Source organism: Bidens hawaiensis, unplaced genomic scaffold (genome assembly GCF_021521415.1).
Source record: "Bidens hawaiensis isolate Kalapana, Puna unplaced genomic scaffold, B.hawaiensis_p1.1 tig00038666_1, whole genome shotgun sequence".
In the NCBI taxonomy this organism is placed as follows: domain Eukaryota; kingdom Viridiplantae; phylum Streptophyta; class Magnoliopsida; order Asterales; family Asteraceae; genus Bidens; species Bidens hawaiensis.
In genome coordinates, this window is record NW_027496802.1 from 109,278 (window position 1) to 125,607 (window position 16,330).

The 16,330-nt window shown below is 33.7% G+C and overlaps 1 protein-coding gene across 2 annotated transcripts; it reads right to left on the reverse strand.

Annotated features, from left to right (window-relative positions):
• Positions 1-860: 860 nt before the first annotated feature.
• Positions 861-7,202, reverse strand: LOC143590568 (SNF2 domain-containing protein CLASSY 1-like). 2 transcript variants are annotated; one of them, XM_077071009.1, is made up of 6 exons: positions 7,101-7,202; positions 5,742-5,886; positions 5,408-5,664; positions 3,906-5,321; positions 3,421-3,561; positions 861-2,997 (listed from the first exon to the last, which is right to left on the reverse strand). In XM_077071009.1, exons 2-6 carry the CDS (start codon positions 5,794-5,796, stop codon positions 1,045-1,047), a joined length of 3,822 nt encoding a protein of 1,273 aa, XP_076927124.1. In that variant the 5' UTR covers positions 5,797-5,886; positions 7,101-7,202; the 3' UTR covers positions 861-1,044. The 2 variants fall into 2 exon arrangements, with proteins under 2 accessions (XP_076927124.1, XP_076927125.1); XM_077071010.1 differs by lacking the exon at positions 7,101-7,202 and having other exon boundaries at positions 5,742-5,950.
• Positions 7,203-16,330: the final 9,128 nt, after the last annotated feature.

The window sequence follows — 16,330 nt, forward strand, 5'->3', positions numbered from 1 at the left end:
GATTCGTGTTCACACTTGATACTTTTGTTAATTGCATCGATTCTATCCTGTTAAACCGGTCAGAAACTAACTGAAAAAACCAACAATTTGGTTTATATTTTTGTTAAAACTCAACTTTTGGTACAATTTCAGTTGTGCGTATAATTAACACTAAAAGATAAAAACTAAAAAAACTTAACCGAACTTATGAATTATTCTTCTTTATTTTGAGTTTTACACAAATTAGAATAAGTTATTGTACATTTTAGCCAAATGATAGTAATCAAATAATAATAACTAACAAAATAATTTAAGTTAAGCCTAAATTTATTAATCTTGGCCAACATTTTTTATCTACCAAAAAATTCCATGGCCAACATTTTTTTTCTACCCAAAATTTCCAAAACTTTAACTGGCTAAGCTAAACCAAAAAACAGAACATAAATTTCAAAAACCAAAATTTTGATTTTTGGTTTGGTTTCAACCCAAAACCGAATCGACAGCTGCCCATCCCCTCGCATTGGAAATGTCTTGGATTGTAATTTGAATTTGTGTGAGGACAAATGCTGTATTTTTGAAGTTTTATGAGGACAAATATTGTATTTTTTTTATATATAATTTGATACCAGATTTGTAGACTAACGGTGTAAAGTGAGTACGAACAAAATGGCGGAACAGATGAGGTTAGGCAGATCAAAGTTATCATATCGGCAAGTAATGGAGTACAATGGGTCATAGGCTAATAAGGCCAGATGAACTGAAGGATAGCCCACTTTAAAATTAGGGAGACCAAAGCCCATCAATTGAATCAAGAGAATAAACCTGCACACTTTTAAAATTGTTCCAATATTCAACATTCATCATCGACAAGAAGAAAAAATTAAACACTCATTTATTAAATGTTACTTCTAACAGGATGAGTCCAATATCAATAAGCTAAAAGCTTGTTGTTACTTGCACAATAACTTAAAACAAAGAAGCTCCCAAAGCTTCAATTTAAAACACATTACAGTTTTTTATTACCCGAAAACATAACACAAACACAAAACAAACCGACAATATTAATCACTCCCTACCTCTTACCACCATATTCGAAGCCTTCTCGTTCTTCATAATCGCGTGAAACAACGACGCACGATCCTCCTCCACAATCTCTCTCAACAGCTCGTCTTCAATCTTCGGTGCTTGCCAATGAGAGGGATCTTCCACCAACTCCTCACTAAATATCATACTCGACACCCATTCTTTCCAAGTAGTCCGACTATGCTTCTCCTCTTCTAAAGTCCCCGTTGCAAGCAACTGATACACATACACCACCTTATCTTGGCCAGGCCTAAAAGCCCGTGCAATTGCTTGCTTACTTTTAGAAGGATTCCATTCCGAATCCAATAATATGACCCGTGAAGCTGCGGTCAAACTAATTCCTTCCGCACACGCGTTAATGGAAGCCAGCATTACCTTTGATGGGCCCCCGGGTTCTTCAAACTTATCCATAACGCGTCCTCGTTCAAACAGCTCGAGTTCTCCTTGCAGGACTAAAACTTCTTTCCCTCGTTTCCACCCGTAGAACCGATCAAACGTTTCTAAGAACAGGTTTATTGGAGCAATATTGTGGCAGAAGATTAAAACTTTTTCCTTTCGAAGAAGACAACGCGGGACTAAATTCATTACAAATCGGACCTTTGACCCGAGTTTGAGGTCAAACTTGAGACTATCAAGTGCTTGAAGCTCGTCCTCTTTGAAATACTGGCTGGCACATGCTGTCGTTTGTATCAACCATGGGTGGATCGACCCTAGTGTGATTAATAACTCGAGCTCCAAAGGAAAACCTTTGTACACGGGTCGCTGTTCTTGAAGTTTTTTGAGAATGTCTTGTTGAACAGTGGTGGATTTCATCATGAGGGTGTAACATTGCAGACCGGGTAGGTTTTCAGCACTACCGCCTTCATAGTTATCAATGAACTTGCTTGTTAAGCTTCTTAGAATGTTTAACCCTTGTTGTCTATCCTTTTGAACATTTGCGTTAATCTGTTCTCCAATTTTGATCAAAAATAGCTTTCTTGCTCTGTTTTCAAGTGAAAATTTGGAAATAACTCCTTTCTTTCTACTCTTGAATTTAGGGTCTAGCTTTTTAAGCACCTCGTTGACAAACCGCGGCCGTGCTAATGTGAGCGTGTTGAAATACTCACCGAAATTGTTTTGAAATAAGGTGCCAGATAGTAGGACCCGTAACGGGGTGTCGACTTTCATTAAACCTTTTCTTAGTCTCGACTTCGTGCTTCTCGGGTTATGACCTTCGTCAAGGATTAATATTCCCGGGCATTGGCGAAGTACTTTGGCCATGTATTGTCGATGAGCATAGTTTGAATCTTCACGGGTCAGTGTTAGAAACGAAGTGTAGCCCATTAAGAGGACACTCGGGCTCGTGAGCCATTTTTGTATTTTCTCCAAACAGTCTAACACGTGCATTACGTCTTGGTTTCTAGGAAGGCCCGGAGCGAGTTTGAGTTTGTTTCTGAGGACTTCTTCTCTGTATGTCTGACCACCGTGGATCTGGTACACCGGAATTGGAATCTTCCACTTGATGATTTCTTTGTACCAGGTGTACAAGGTTGTTTTTGGAGCAAGGACCAACGGGCGGGACCCAGGAAAAAGTTTTAAGTAGCTTTCGAGAAAGGATATTATGAGTAATGTTTTGCCGGCTCCTGGAGTGTGGGAGATCACACAACCTCCTCGTTTTTTCTTGGCGGCTTCCATTTCTGAAGGTATTATGTCACCAGCTAGATTTCGCCATAGAAACTCGAATGCTCGTTTTTGGTGAAACCGTAGTTGGTCTCTGAGGTTGGGAATCAGGGCCCACACGTTTTCATTCTCGTTCTTATCTGATATTAGCATGTCGGATGAAGCAGGACGACATGCAATATCTAGACGTGTGTCTACATCTTGATTATTATTATTATCCTCAAAATCATCTTCCCCACGGGTCTCTTTGCTAGGAGTCCAGACTATACCTGGTAACTGTAAAACACACAAAAAAGTGACAATGAAAGTTTAATATGTCAATAACTTTAGAACTTAATGAACAGTATAGAAGCATGTATAAATTAGAGGTGGAATCAGCCCGTTTACTTATAAATGGTTTGACTTGGGTCCAGTCAATAAAACTACCTAAAGGTAGAACGGCTCATACGTGTGAATGCATATAACCTCCTACATCGCTTTTGTTCACAGATTTATATCGCCATTGTAATAATAGTGTTTACAAAATGATAATAAACACTTATTATTGACACAAGTTTATAAAGACAAAAGTATTTACGGGTCAACCCAACCTGACCCGGCCCGTTTTGACACCAACTCTTTTTGACTTGTTACCGACCCATTCACCTTGCCACCTCTAGTAGTACTATGAAGCCTCACAGGTTCTTAAATTTAACTTACAAAGGACGGTGAGACATCTTTTATTTCAGATCTAACATGACCGCACAATCGACAAATGATTCCAAACTGTTCATTGAGTCTGTAATCATGTAGGCACTTCCGCTCGTGACTGGCCGGTTTTGCCATTTCATCATTAACTCCCTGAAAAATAAATTGATTATTATTATAACTTCGAATTTTGAGTAAATTATACTCTTCCTCCTTTAGGTATTTCAGGTTTCGCCCTTAAACTAAGGAAATAACAACAAACGTACTTTTTATGTTTTAAAATGTTTGTTGGTTTCGTCCTTTCCCGTTTCCACTAGCAGGCGTCAAATTTGTCAGTTAAATGAATCCCGTTGGTGGAAAGGACGAAACCTGCAAACTTTATAAAACATAAAGGATGTATGCTGTTACTTCCTTAGTTTAAGAACGAAACCTAAAATTTGCTAAATACCTAAAGGACGAAAACTGTAATTTACTCTAAATTCTAATATTATACATACCTCTGTTTCCTCCATAAGATATGTAGTGGCAAGTGCTAATTCCATCTCCTTCCACAACATTTCAAGTTCTTGTTCTTCAGTCATTTCTTCAACTTCATTTTCTGCCTCCTTTACGGGTGCTTCATTTTTCTCCCTTTGACCCAAAGATTTCCCGAGCTGAAACTGATTCCACTGATCAATGACAGGTGGCTGTTCTATGTTGATTGATGCATCTATATTTCTCATGCATCTACTCATCAACTCCCTATAGACACTTGCACAAACAGATTTTCTAAACGAAGTCCTTGAATCATAGATACTCTCTTTCCCAGAAGAACCACGTTTAAACCGACCTCGCTTATTTACCATTTTGCCCTTCCATAAACCTCCCGAACCATCAAACTGACTTATTGGAGCTTTAAATTTTCTTTTATGAATTTTGGAAGAACCCTGCATTTTTAAGTACTTTGTCCATATGTCACTAACCCCAGTTCCTTCATCATCAGAAGCCCCAACGTCATATGAATCAGCATATATGTACGGTCTTGATGAACGAGATTGAGAAGCCGTTGACCGAGGGTATTTTTGTTCATCTTGGTCTAATTTGTAAGGGACTTCTGTTCTGACTTCCTTTGACTTGCTACTGTCATTCTCCCTTCCAAGATAACCTTCTTCTTTATATATTTTCCTAAAGCAATCAATTTTCTTTCCGTCTTTAATAGACTGGTCATCTTGGATAGAAAATGCTACCGGGACTTCTTCATATTTTGAATTGTTTGGTCTGTATAACCCGATACGTGACAAGTCAACTTCAGTCTCTGACACGTCATCATCCCCCAGATAGCGTTCAGGTTGGACGTTTCTACGCTTTGACCGTCTCAAACCCGTGAAGTCAAAGTATGATGATGTGGCAAATTCATCCACATTACAGTTTTGTTTCTTTTCCTCTTCAGATTCTATATTATTGAATGGTAAAAGGGTTGAAGTGACAATATCATTTTCTAATTTAAAGTTAATAGCAGCTGAATGATTTTCAGAATTTGGTAAACTCTTCTCACCATCACCATCCCAGATTTGATACAGAATCTGGTTGTTAACAGATTTCACATCAAAAACAAGTTGCTTGAAAATCGATGTGACCATTAACCAAGAAATATCTGAGGAGAATTTGCCAGTAAATAGTTTGAATATTCGGCGTGAGTTGCAGTCTTCAGAACGGTTCCAGCGATAATGCTTATCTTCACATGGCTTTCCTTCAAGCTTTTGAAGAATGGATATCTGATCAAGATGTAATGTTTTGACATCTTTAATAATTGCTTTCTTGATCAAGCCAGCTGGACCTTGCTTCATGTAGATGTTGACATGGAACTCACAGACACATTTGTCATCTTCATGAGGTCTTCTCTCTACTGAATTTATTTTAGCATCCAGCCAGACCTGTATGAGCATAATTAATATGTGCATGTTAATATCAAGAAAATATATGGAGTTACTAAGACTAGTCTGACTACAAAGAAGCTTACGGGTTCTGGATCCTCGTCGTCGTTTGATTCTTCATCTGGCGGTTGATAGACAGAAAGCACACAAACATCAATTCCAGGTCTTAGAAAGCATGTGCAATCAGCCAAATTTGCTTTTCTTGACCTTATTCTAAAGTCCGACATGGGAATTGTTTCTTCAGTTGTGGTTTCTTTGTTTTTAATGAACATGCTGACAACTCCATTTCTGATACGTAAGCGCTCCACGGGCAACCATGAACCACACCAGTAGGCTTCAAAAGCTGTTCACCATATCAATACAAACATTCAGACAAATGCAATATGTTGAGAAAAGAATATCACGTCTAAATAAACATACGCAGTGGATCAAATTTATGTGTGTTTTGGTGTATATTAGCATATCTCCTCTTCATGATTCGTTGGCTATGGGTGGGATTTATTGGGTCCGGTGGTTGTTGTTTGATTCCTTTCTTTCCCGACCGAAATGCTGTAAGTTTGTCTACCTGGAATAAATTATTAGATCAGCACCAGATGTCTAATGTGATTGGATATACAAATGCAAACAGTTGAAGTATAGAGACATGGTGATTATACATATAGTAAAGTTTAATTCTCACAACAGCAGCACAAAAAGAAGAAACATTCCCATTTAACTGCCACAGTTTGGTTTCTTTTTGCTTACCTTGAGAACCTCTTAATTACCACAAAACTCACATGAGTCACCAATACCCTGCTAACCAATGAGATTAGGTAAAACACAGCTTGTGTCGGGCAGGTAACATTCAAGGCGGTTAAAAAGCAGAAACCTTGTGGAATCAACGGGTAGTTGATCATAACAAAACGTTCAATTCCAAAAGGCGAATCTATTTTCTTTTGTGGATACTAATTTACTTAAGGGGAAATAAATAATTTCTTCATTATTACTTGAAATAGTGCATTATTATTGCATGTTAGAATGATTCAAAAATGCAATAGGTGGAATGACATGTTGCTGTATTTGCTTTAAGAAGAAACAAACACATCATTTTGCTACTAAAGTCCTTAACTTCCCACAAAAAGAAAATATTTTGTTTCATCAAATACAGAATGGTGTATTCTTTTCACCTTTCCCTCTGGAATATGAAACTAAACAAATTATTCTTTCACACAAAATCAATAACTTTACATTAAAGCTATCATCCATATTTATTATCAGGTAGCAAATATCAAATCAACGAAATGCATAGTAAAGATACTATGCTATAAGCAATGTCACGCCTCGAATAAGATCAAGGCGTAAACCTCTATAGTTAAACGTATTGGTTGTTATTAGAAACATGATGTGATATAATAATTAATTCACACCAACAAAAATAGCAAAGTAGCAGAATTAAAAACAAAAAAGAAAACTGTTGCAAAAAGAGATGCTATAAATTCACTTCAATAAATCCAATTGAAAAACAAGGTTCAGTCAAATTAAACCTAAAAAGCAGCAATTAAATATAATTCAATTCAATTCAATAAATGAACATCAAACAAAACATAATCGATAAAACCTGATGCTTAAACCTTTCGATAAACCTAAAAATGAATTAAAAATCGTAAGGATATGGCACTTAGCATGAAACAAACACAATTACTCCAACAACAATTCCGATATCATCGGCTCATATCAAGCTTTTACGACACGATCGAACATGAAAAGGTTGAATTAAAGAGAAATGGAGTAAAATTAGACCTTAATTGACGGCGATTCTCGTCAAAATTAGTTGAGCAAGTGCACGAATAACAGAGGAGGAATCAATGCTTATTATGTTATGCTAAAACAGAGAGAGAGAGAGAGAGAGAGAGAATCATTCATTCACGAGTAGGTGGAAAGAGAAATCTATATATGCTGCGACATTATTATCGACTGAATCTCGAAGTTTGGAGTGTGTTGTCGACTACTGCATGAATGAAACACACATATACATATACATATACATATACATATACATATACATATACATATACATATACATATACATATACATATACATACACACTGTGTGAGAGAGGAAGAGTATAGTGTGTGTATGTGTGGGTTTTGGGAGACTGAATCTCGAAGTTTGTTAGATGTGAAGAACTGTAACTTTGGAATATGTGATATTAGGTCCTTCAAGTATATGTCAAGTTCACGAAGTTATCATTGTATTCATGTATAAAAATGTAGAAATGACATGACACGTTTGACACCGGATGTGTTATTTGAGTATGAGCTTGTTTGGTATAAAATGGATTAAAGTGAGTGATGCTGATTGATTGTTACTTTAATACTAGTTGATGTTAGAAACATGTGTTCTTCTAAATATTAGACGGATCGGTTAAACCGTCAACCGATAACTAGTGAGGGAACGGGTTTTTTTGTTCATGAATCGAAGTTAGTAAAAGGATTTAAGTGAATAATGGTGATTGTTACTTTAGTATTACTCGAATTTATAGCAATGTGTTATTTTAAATAGCAGACCGACCAATTAAATAGTCTAACTGATGACTGGACATTTTTTTTTTATTTTTTTGTGAACTGGTTTCTAGTTTATTGGAAAGCTTTGCAATTCATAAATCGTGTTAAAGTTATGAGTATTTAATTGTGGGCTCACATTGAATACTTAAAAGTTTGAGAAAAGTCATTTTAAAGTGAAAATATGTGTTTTCATTTGAATCATTTGATTATGTATAACCTAAAAACCGGAAAATAATGATGATGTTGTACTTATCATGTGTATGGATGATTAATATTTCAACTTAGTTCATAGTGGATTGAATCTCTAACTTGTTATAACTAATAACTCTTTTATTTTAACTTCTTTATATATGGATTACTTACATTTAACGTTCTCTTTGAATTTTTGACTATCATCCATGTTTAGAGCCTTAGAGGTTGATTCGACCAGTCCAATTTTTAAAACAAAGAAGAAACAAATAATGTTTATAGTAGATTTTGGGTTATTTAAATATGGATTCAAATAATGTTAACCGAATAAAGATTATCAATTTATATTTACTCCAAAGACACCTTTATAGTAAAAAGTAATTGCATGATTCTCAATAACTACTTGTTTAGCAGTTCCAAGTAATATATATCATAAAATAGAAATTATTTATTGTACTTTACAACATGGTAATGAGTGAGATATATTAAGATTCGGTAAATTTCCACGACAACAAACTGTCATATCAATTTTACTTTAGATTCGAAACTTTTTTTCAAAAACCTTTTATATCATTTCATTACAATAAACTTCCCCTCTATTAAATATTATCAAAACAATATATATAACTTGTGCATATATGTGTATGAGTGAGGAAGTTGGGTTGCCTGGTTGTCCGCCGACTCGTCTCCTTCTGCATACTTTACTTTGGCAAATTCCTCCACAACAAGAAAATTCCACCACCTCAAGCCTACACATTGTCACATCATTCAAATCGCGGGCCGCATAACGCATTGCCAGTTCTAAGTACCCTTTAAAAGTGCATCATAAAAAGTCTAATAAGTAACCTACTTAAAATCTTTAAGTACTTCTATGAAATTGTTTGACCATTTTGATATTGTGAGAGATTCTTCATTATGATTGTTTTTTTTCAATATGAAAATCATTTGTATAAAGAAATAATAAATTTTAACACTATTAACTAGGATAACATACTTACTTTCTCACCGGATATAAGAATAAGTAACACAATTCTAAGAGTTTGTAGTTAGTGTTTTTCTAAGAACACTACAAATATAAGCGAATTAAGACAAAATTGTCTAAATTTGATCTCGGCTTATTTAGCTTAAAAGATGTCATACATAAAAATGAAAATTGATTATTGTACTACAATAAATGAAGTGAGATATGTTAAGATTCTATATTAAAAGTAAGTCAATCAACATATAGGTAATCTACAAGAATCATTAAGTGGTACTATGAATTTGTTAGACCGTTTTGATATGGAGAGAGATTGTTCATTATAATTGAATTATTAATTTGAAAATCATTTGTATACACAAAATAAAAATATAAAGATGTCACCTAGGAAAATTTTCACTCTTTGTGTACAACTTTGTGAATAGAAAGAAGTATCATACAAATTAAAATTGGTTGATTGTTTTTCGCTTAAAAAATACTAGGAATGTAAATGAGTCTGGTTGAGCTTTAGCTCGTCTAAGTTTGAGCTCGACTCATTTAACTTGAAAAGAAGTCGAGTATGACTCTTTTCGGCTCAATATCTAAAGGTTGAGATAGGTTTGCGAGCTCATTTCTAAATTCGAGCTCAACTTATTTGTTTTATTATTATCTTATAAAATACGATTATATATAATTATATGCATTTATAACTATAATTTTATATATAACATAATATATCATTATAATTATTATGTAAACATATATTTACAAACGTAAAACTTTTTTTATTATACTCTATATATAATAATTTCGTTTAAACTTGTATTAATAGGCAAACTCGTTATATAAAGCTAGAGTTTGTGCTCACTTTTAATGAACTCAATATTTGTATGGGTTTAGACTTGACCTCATTTAAGCTCAACATAATTCGAAATGTTAACAAATCGATCTTGCGTAGTTAAGAGCAAACTAACTCATTTACACATCTTGTCTAAGTTTGCCTTTAGAGGGTTTAAGTGTCAACTGGTTAAACCTGGAGGCTTGTTTGTAATTTGTTGTTGTACAACTTGTACTTGATGGAGGGGGTGGGTGTATACTAAATTCAGGTGGGACCAGACGATAATTATGTCTTGATTTACTTATGTTAATTTTGTCAATGTCACCTTTTCTAAACTTTCGACTTTTGATGGATTCGCTTCTCGGTAAACAAGTGACATTATTAGACATACAGGTGGGGCCGCCTCGGTAAGTGAGAGAATGATTCATTTAAGAAAAAGTATATCTATGTTAAAACTTTGTGAAAATTATTAGAATAACCATATGTTTCATCAAAAAATTTTAAATATAAAAACGGACATGGGTGTATTTAGCATGCATCTTTTCAATAATTGATTTTTATCCGATAAGCAAGTGTTATCTTAGAGGAGCCGGCTAAGTTTAGCTGACATTTTATGAACACTGAAACTTGTAAAAAGTAAACGAGACTCGTTTTCATTCAAAAATAAACAACTACCTATACTATTAAAGCAAAACATTTTTCACATGTATTTTAACTAGATTACCCACATAGGATGCCAAGTATACAATTTCTATATATAAATTATTCACCTAATAAACAATTTAATTCTAAACATTAACTCCTAAGTTGAAAAATGTTTCAAAATAAATGGTTATAATCACCATTTATTGAGTGTAAGGCCATGGTCTCGGTGCCCTACATTAGACGTTGGATTTACTCATAAACATGATTCAGATATCAGAGTGAATTAAAACTTTTCGCGGAATATAAAACTTCAACCATTTATTACAAAATCATAACATTCTTGATTAAAACATCCAAATTGTCTAAACATCCAAATAGTCTTACTTAAAACATCACAAATAAAACATCATATCTTCATGCTTTAGATGCTAGCCGCTCATCCATACCATGTGTCATCCTCAAGCCAGCTCTTTTAATATATTTACTTGTATGCATACTAAAAATCAGTTACGCCGAGTGAGTTCTAGTCAATCAGACAACATATATTTCATACACTTACTTACATACATGCATCCGGAGATACATATTATATAAATGAAAAATTAATAAAAAAATCATAACTCAAAATTTAATAAGAAAAACAAAAATAATAAAAAACACAAAAATGTTTCCACCATCTTTCTCGTTATAAAAAAACAAAACAAAACAAAAAAAACATAAAAAAAACTCAATGTTGAGGACAGCTTGCAAGAACAGTCTATGATTAATAAAAGGAAATCCAAGGAAGAGATCGAAGGGGGGGGGGGGGTCTTGAAAACGATTGAAGTCGGGGAAATTTTAGGTTGTCGGGTTATGGGGCTAGAAGATATAATCCGCAGGATGATTATTAAGGAACACGAGTTTACAGGTAAACAATGAATATGGTATCTTATAACATTAGAGGTGCATGGGAGGAAAGGAAAACGGATGGAATTTGGAATCTTAAGAGTAAGCGTTGATTGGAAATCTTGGTGCAAATTTAATTTCGAAAAATTTCCTTTATAAATGTAGGTTTGTTTAGTTGGTTTTCTAGGTTCATTCGTTGTACTTTAGGCTTCTTGCTACTTGCATGAGGTCCTATTAGTTTTTCTTTTTTTTTCTTTTTCAAATTTGGCCTTTCAAAAAAAGTTGTGTCTTTGTATTTATCATTGTGTTTTGTGTTTATTTTCATCATTAATTGTGTTTATTTTTACTTGACATTTTGTTTTTTTCTTGATATTGTGTTACATTACTCAACATTGTGTTATATTTGCGATTTATTGTGTATTATGTTTTATTTGTCAATGTGTTTATTGTTTATTTTCGTCATTATGTCCTTTCAGCGTTTTTTAATGAAAATGACGGGAGAAATATTGTAGTTTTTATTTTAAATTTTTTCGTTTTTTATTTAGATTTTGGGTTATGATTTTTTATTTTTCTTTTGAATTCTTTTTGTAGGTTTTTTTTCCACCAATTTTTTTCACACTTCTCATTTTTGTCTCCGTTTATATTTGAACTTTTTACTTACATATATCAATGTTTTAAATATTTAAGTAATTAGATACATGTTTTCCTTTTGGTTTTTCTATATCAAAATATATCACATATCGTTTTTGATTGTCGAATTATAATATGAAAAGGTCGAATTAAAAAAAAAATGTGTCATCATTTAGTGAATACTAAACGCATCAACTATACTTTACTATACAAAATATATGACCCAACACCCTTTTAAATGCCCTTTTTTTTTCTTTTTTTCTTAATTTAGGGTCCATATTAAAATAAGGGGTTTCAAGGCCCTTGCTAAAGTAACGGCCATTGAGTCAGCCCGACACGAATTTATTATTACTAGACAGGTGCCTATATTATGCGATGAGTGCTTCGACCCAGGGTGTCCTACCTTGCGACGAGTGTTTGGACACAGATCCTAGTAATCATATAACAATTATAGGTGTTTATGGTTTGGTTGGAACCTTACAACTGGGGGTGTTAATCGGATCAACTCAATCAGGTTTCGGATTAAAACGGGTTGAGTTTGTCGAGTTTAACTTAAAAAATATCTAACTCGCAACCGACCCTATAAAGGTTCGGGTTATTCAGGTTTTGGGTTAGTCGGGGCATGTGAGTTGGGTTAATCGGGTTAACCATGTCATTTTATACTTTTAAGTTGATTTTTGTGTTTGTAGCATGTGGACTGCAATATTTCTCATTCTACTCAATTTTCAATTTCTTACACAGTTAATTATTATATAATTGAATATAGGCCTGCAAACGAACCAAACAGACATGACAAGGGCATGCCCGCGTTTGTTCATTTAATTTTAAACGAACAAGAGCACTTAATCGAACAAATATTTGTGTTCATGTTCATTTATTTAAAAAATGAACATGTTTGTGTTTGTTTATGTTCCTTTATTTAAAATATAAACAAACAATTCACAAACATAATTAACCAAAGATAAACGAACATAAATAAACATACATGTATATACATTAACTAACACAAACAAACATAAATAAATACATTTAAATGAAAACAAAATAAACAAATATAAAACAATTTAGGGCGATATAATTTCTAAATGCAAATAATATTTAATATTTTTCTATTAATTTGTAAACAAACATGAATGAACATAAACAAACTTAAATGAATGATCATAAACGAACATTCACGAACATAGATGAACGAATGAAACATATGTTCATGTCTGTTCATTTAATTAGATGGACACAATGTAAATGTCCGCCGAATGGGTCACGAATAAGAAAAATAATTTACTTCTCTATTAAACTTTCAGTGTTGACTTTTTAGTGCTTATTTAACCTTTGTAGCATTGTATTTAAAGTTAACTATCACCACTAATCGGGTTATTCGGGTTAATCCGAAACCCAACTTTTTTCCAAAAATAAACCCGAACTTATTAACAATTCGATTTAACCCAATTAATATGTTTTGACCATATATGTAACAACTCGGTTTTACCAATTTATTTTACCGACCCGTTTTTATGTTCGGGTTTTCTATCAAATAAAATACCCCAATTATCAAGTTAAGTTAATTGTTATAATATTATTTTTAATTATTTATTTAAAACATATTTACAACTTTCACTTTATGGCAACCCAAACTACAAGTATTACCTTCTTATGTATCCACTCAACAATTTTATGGACTAAATGCAAATATGATAATTAATATATTATAATCATTGACCCTTTCACAGACCCGTTTACCCAGTTCTACGTGTATAACCGTTTTGAATCTTTGACCACAATTCTCGTATTAATTTTGGAAATAAAATCATGTGATTGATTGTTCATGCCTAATCGAGCTCACCGGCTCTTTTAATTAAGAAAACGAAGTCAAACTAATACATATTAACCTATATGAAAAGCCGTCTCAAACCCGTTCATCAAAATATGCATAAATGGCCACCATAATTCAATTAATCTTACAGATAGGATCTCCTATACATCGCCTATTGATCCCCCTTATCTAATTATATCATCTTCGTCATTTGTATGATGCTTTAAGACTATTTATGGTCGTCGGGTTCTGCGCGCCGTTCACCGTCAATTGGTATCTTAATCAGGTAATTAACACATGTAATCATTCGCCCTAACGTGTAGAACGTAAGCCCTGATGTAAATTAAACCAAATCTATCGGACTGAAAGAGTGTGCGAATTAGGGTTTATAGTGTTGAAGGTTCTGTTCGTTCCTGTTTATATTAAACTGTTTTCAGTTATTAACCATGAAGCAGATAGCCCTGTTGGTTTGTTTGGTGTGTTGGAACTGGGTGGTCGCGGGTTTGAACCCGACCACCCGATTTTGGAAGCTCATTTTCTTATTTTTATTTGCTTTTGATTAATTATTTTAATCAATAAACAATATTTTTAACAAACCCGACACTCTATAATTGATGTTTCTTGTCGTTTTCTTGTCAACTAATCTTGTTACAAGGTTTTAATATATGTATATAGGGGGTGGTTCAGGAGAGAAATTATCTTATTGTGAGAAGTGTGAGAAATAAAATCTAACCATAGATTAATATTGAAATGGCCTACATAGATTGTGGCATATTTGTAATTATTGCTAACTGGTTTTAAAGACTTTTAATTAAAAAGGACAATGTTATAAATTTCATAGTATGTTAAATAAAGAAACTCAATTATATCAATATTTCCTTTTCATTCTTGCTTCCTCTCTGTTCAAAAATAACAAACGTAAAAAGAATAAAATCAAGTTTCAATATTATGTTAGTAACCATATTTTATTTAATTTTTGGTTTCAATATTTATAGACGCGGTTATGACAGAGACGGCGGTTATGACAGAGACGGTCATAATTAATGTTGATGCGTTGTGTACGGTAAATGTGGTGTGAGGATACGAGCATCGGGAAACTTGAAAGTGTAGTACACTACATCATTTGTTTTTGTATGGCATTACGTGGAAGGTATTTTGAGAATTGTGTATGTCAAAAATACTTTGTATGTAGTTTAGTGCACGTAAAAAATGTACCGTGTGTAGTTTAGTGTAGGTAAAAAACGTGTTATGTGTTGTTCAGTGTAGGTTAAAGAAATGTACAGTGTGTAGTTCAGTGTTGGTAAAAAATGTATTATGTGTAGTTCAGTGTAGGTAAAAAATGTTGTAACATCCCGAAAATTCTAGAATAATATTTAATATAATATTTGTGTCGGGTGAAGTATTCGAGTTAGTGGGTTAATGATAATAACATGATAATAAAGCTTAAGGAGTAGCGGGCTTGGTTAATAGAATTAAAGATGGACCAAAAAGGAAAGATGGGCCTTAGTTCCATGGGCTTAAGGGAGTATAAATACCCCTTAAACCCTAATCCTTTCCATTTTTATCCAAATCTACACCATAGCCTACACCTTGAGAAACACACACAAACATTATCCAAAAACCCGAGCCAAGATCCAAAGGTAGAAACCCGAACCTATTGGTGCTAGGTCGTCGTGAAGAACCAAAACAACATCAAGGCTTAACCGTGCTTGTATTTTGACTCGTTTAAGGTACGTTTATAATTAGGAATCGTTCGTTAGGGTTTGGATTAGTTGAGAAATCATAGATCTGTATGTGAATAATGAAAACGAACCTAACACATCAAATCTTACTGAAATTGGTTAACATTCGATAGGTTAATCGATCTCTAAATGAGCCGTAGGGTGTGTGCTCAAATCTCACCCCTTAAACACAGAAGTTTGGCCGATTTGATGGTTAGGGTTTGTAGGCGTTGCATAGACGATTCCAATGATACCAAAATCATGATATTTCGTTAAGAATTGAAGGTTTAATTGCAGATTTAAGATATGTTGACTGTTATTGTTCTTGACGATTTTGACTTTGACCCGTGAGTCAAAGTCTGGATAAGAACTAGACGATTCATTAGAATTAAGATAACGAATCAGGTAGTTCGTTACTCGCTGTCAAGATAGAGAATTAGCTACCCAGTTCGTTATGTTCAAATAACGAATCCAACGATTTGTTACTCACCATTCGTCCTAATTCAGATAACGAATTAGGCTGTGTCTGGGTAACGAATCAGATGAAGATAGAGATAACGAATCAGTTAGCGAATGAATGAGGATTTTGTAACGAATTAGACTGTGAATTGATAACGAATTAGATCGTGATCTGATAACGAATTAGGCTTAATTCGTTATAGCAATTGAGATAGCGAATTAGAAAATGATTTAAAATTCTAATGGAAAATTTTGATAAGACAGTTAATAGCCTAGAACGAATTAGGCTTAACTCGACCCCAGCCAGGGGCTCTGCCCCTTGGACCC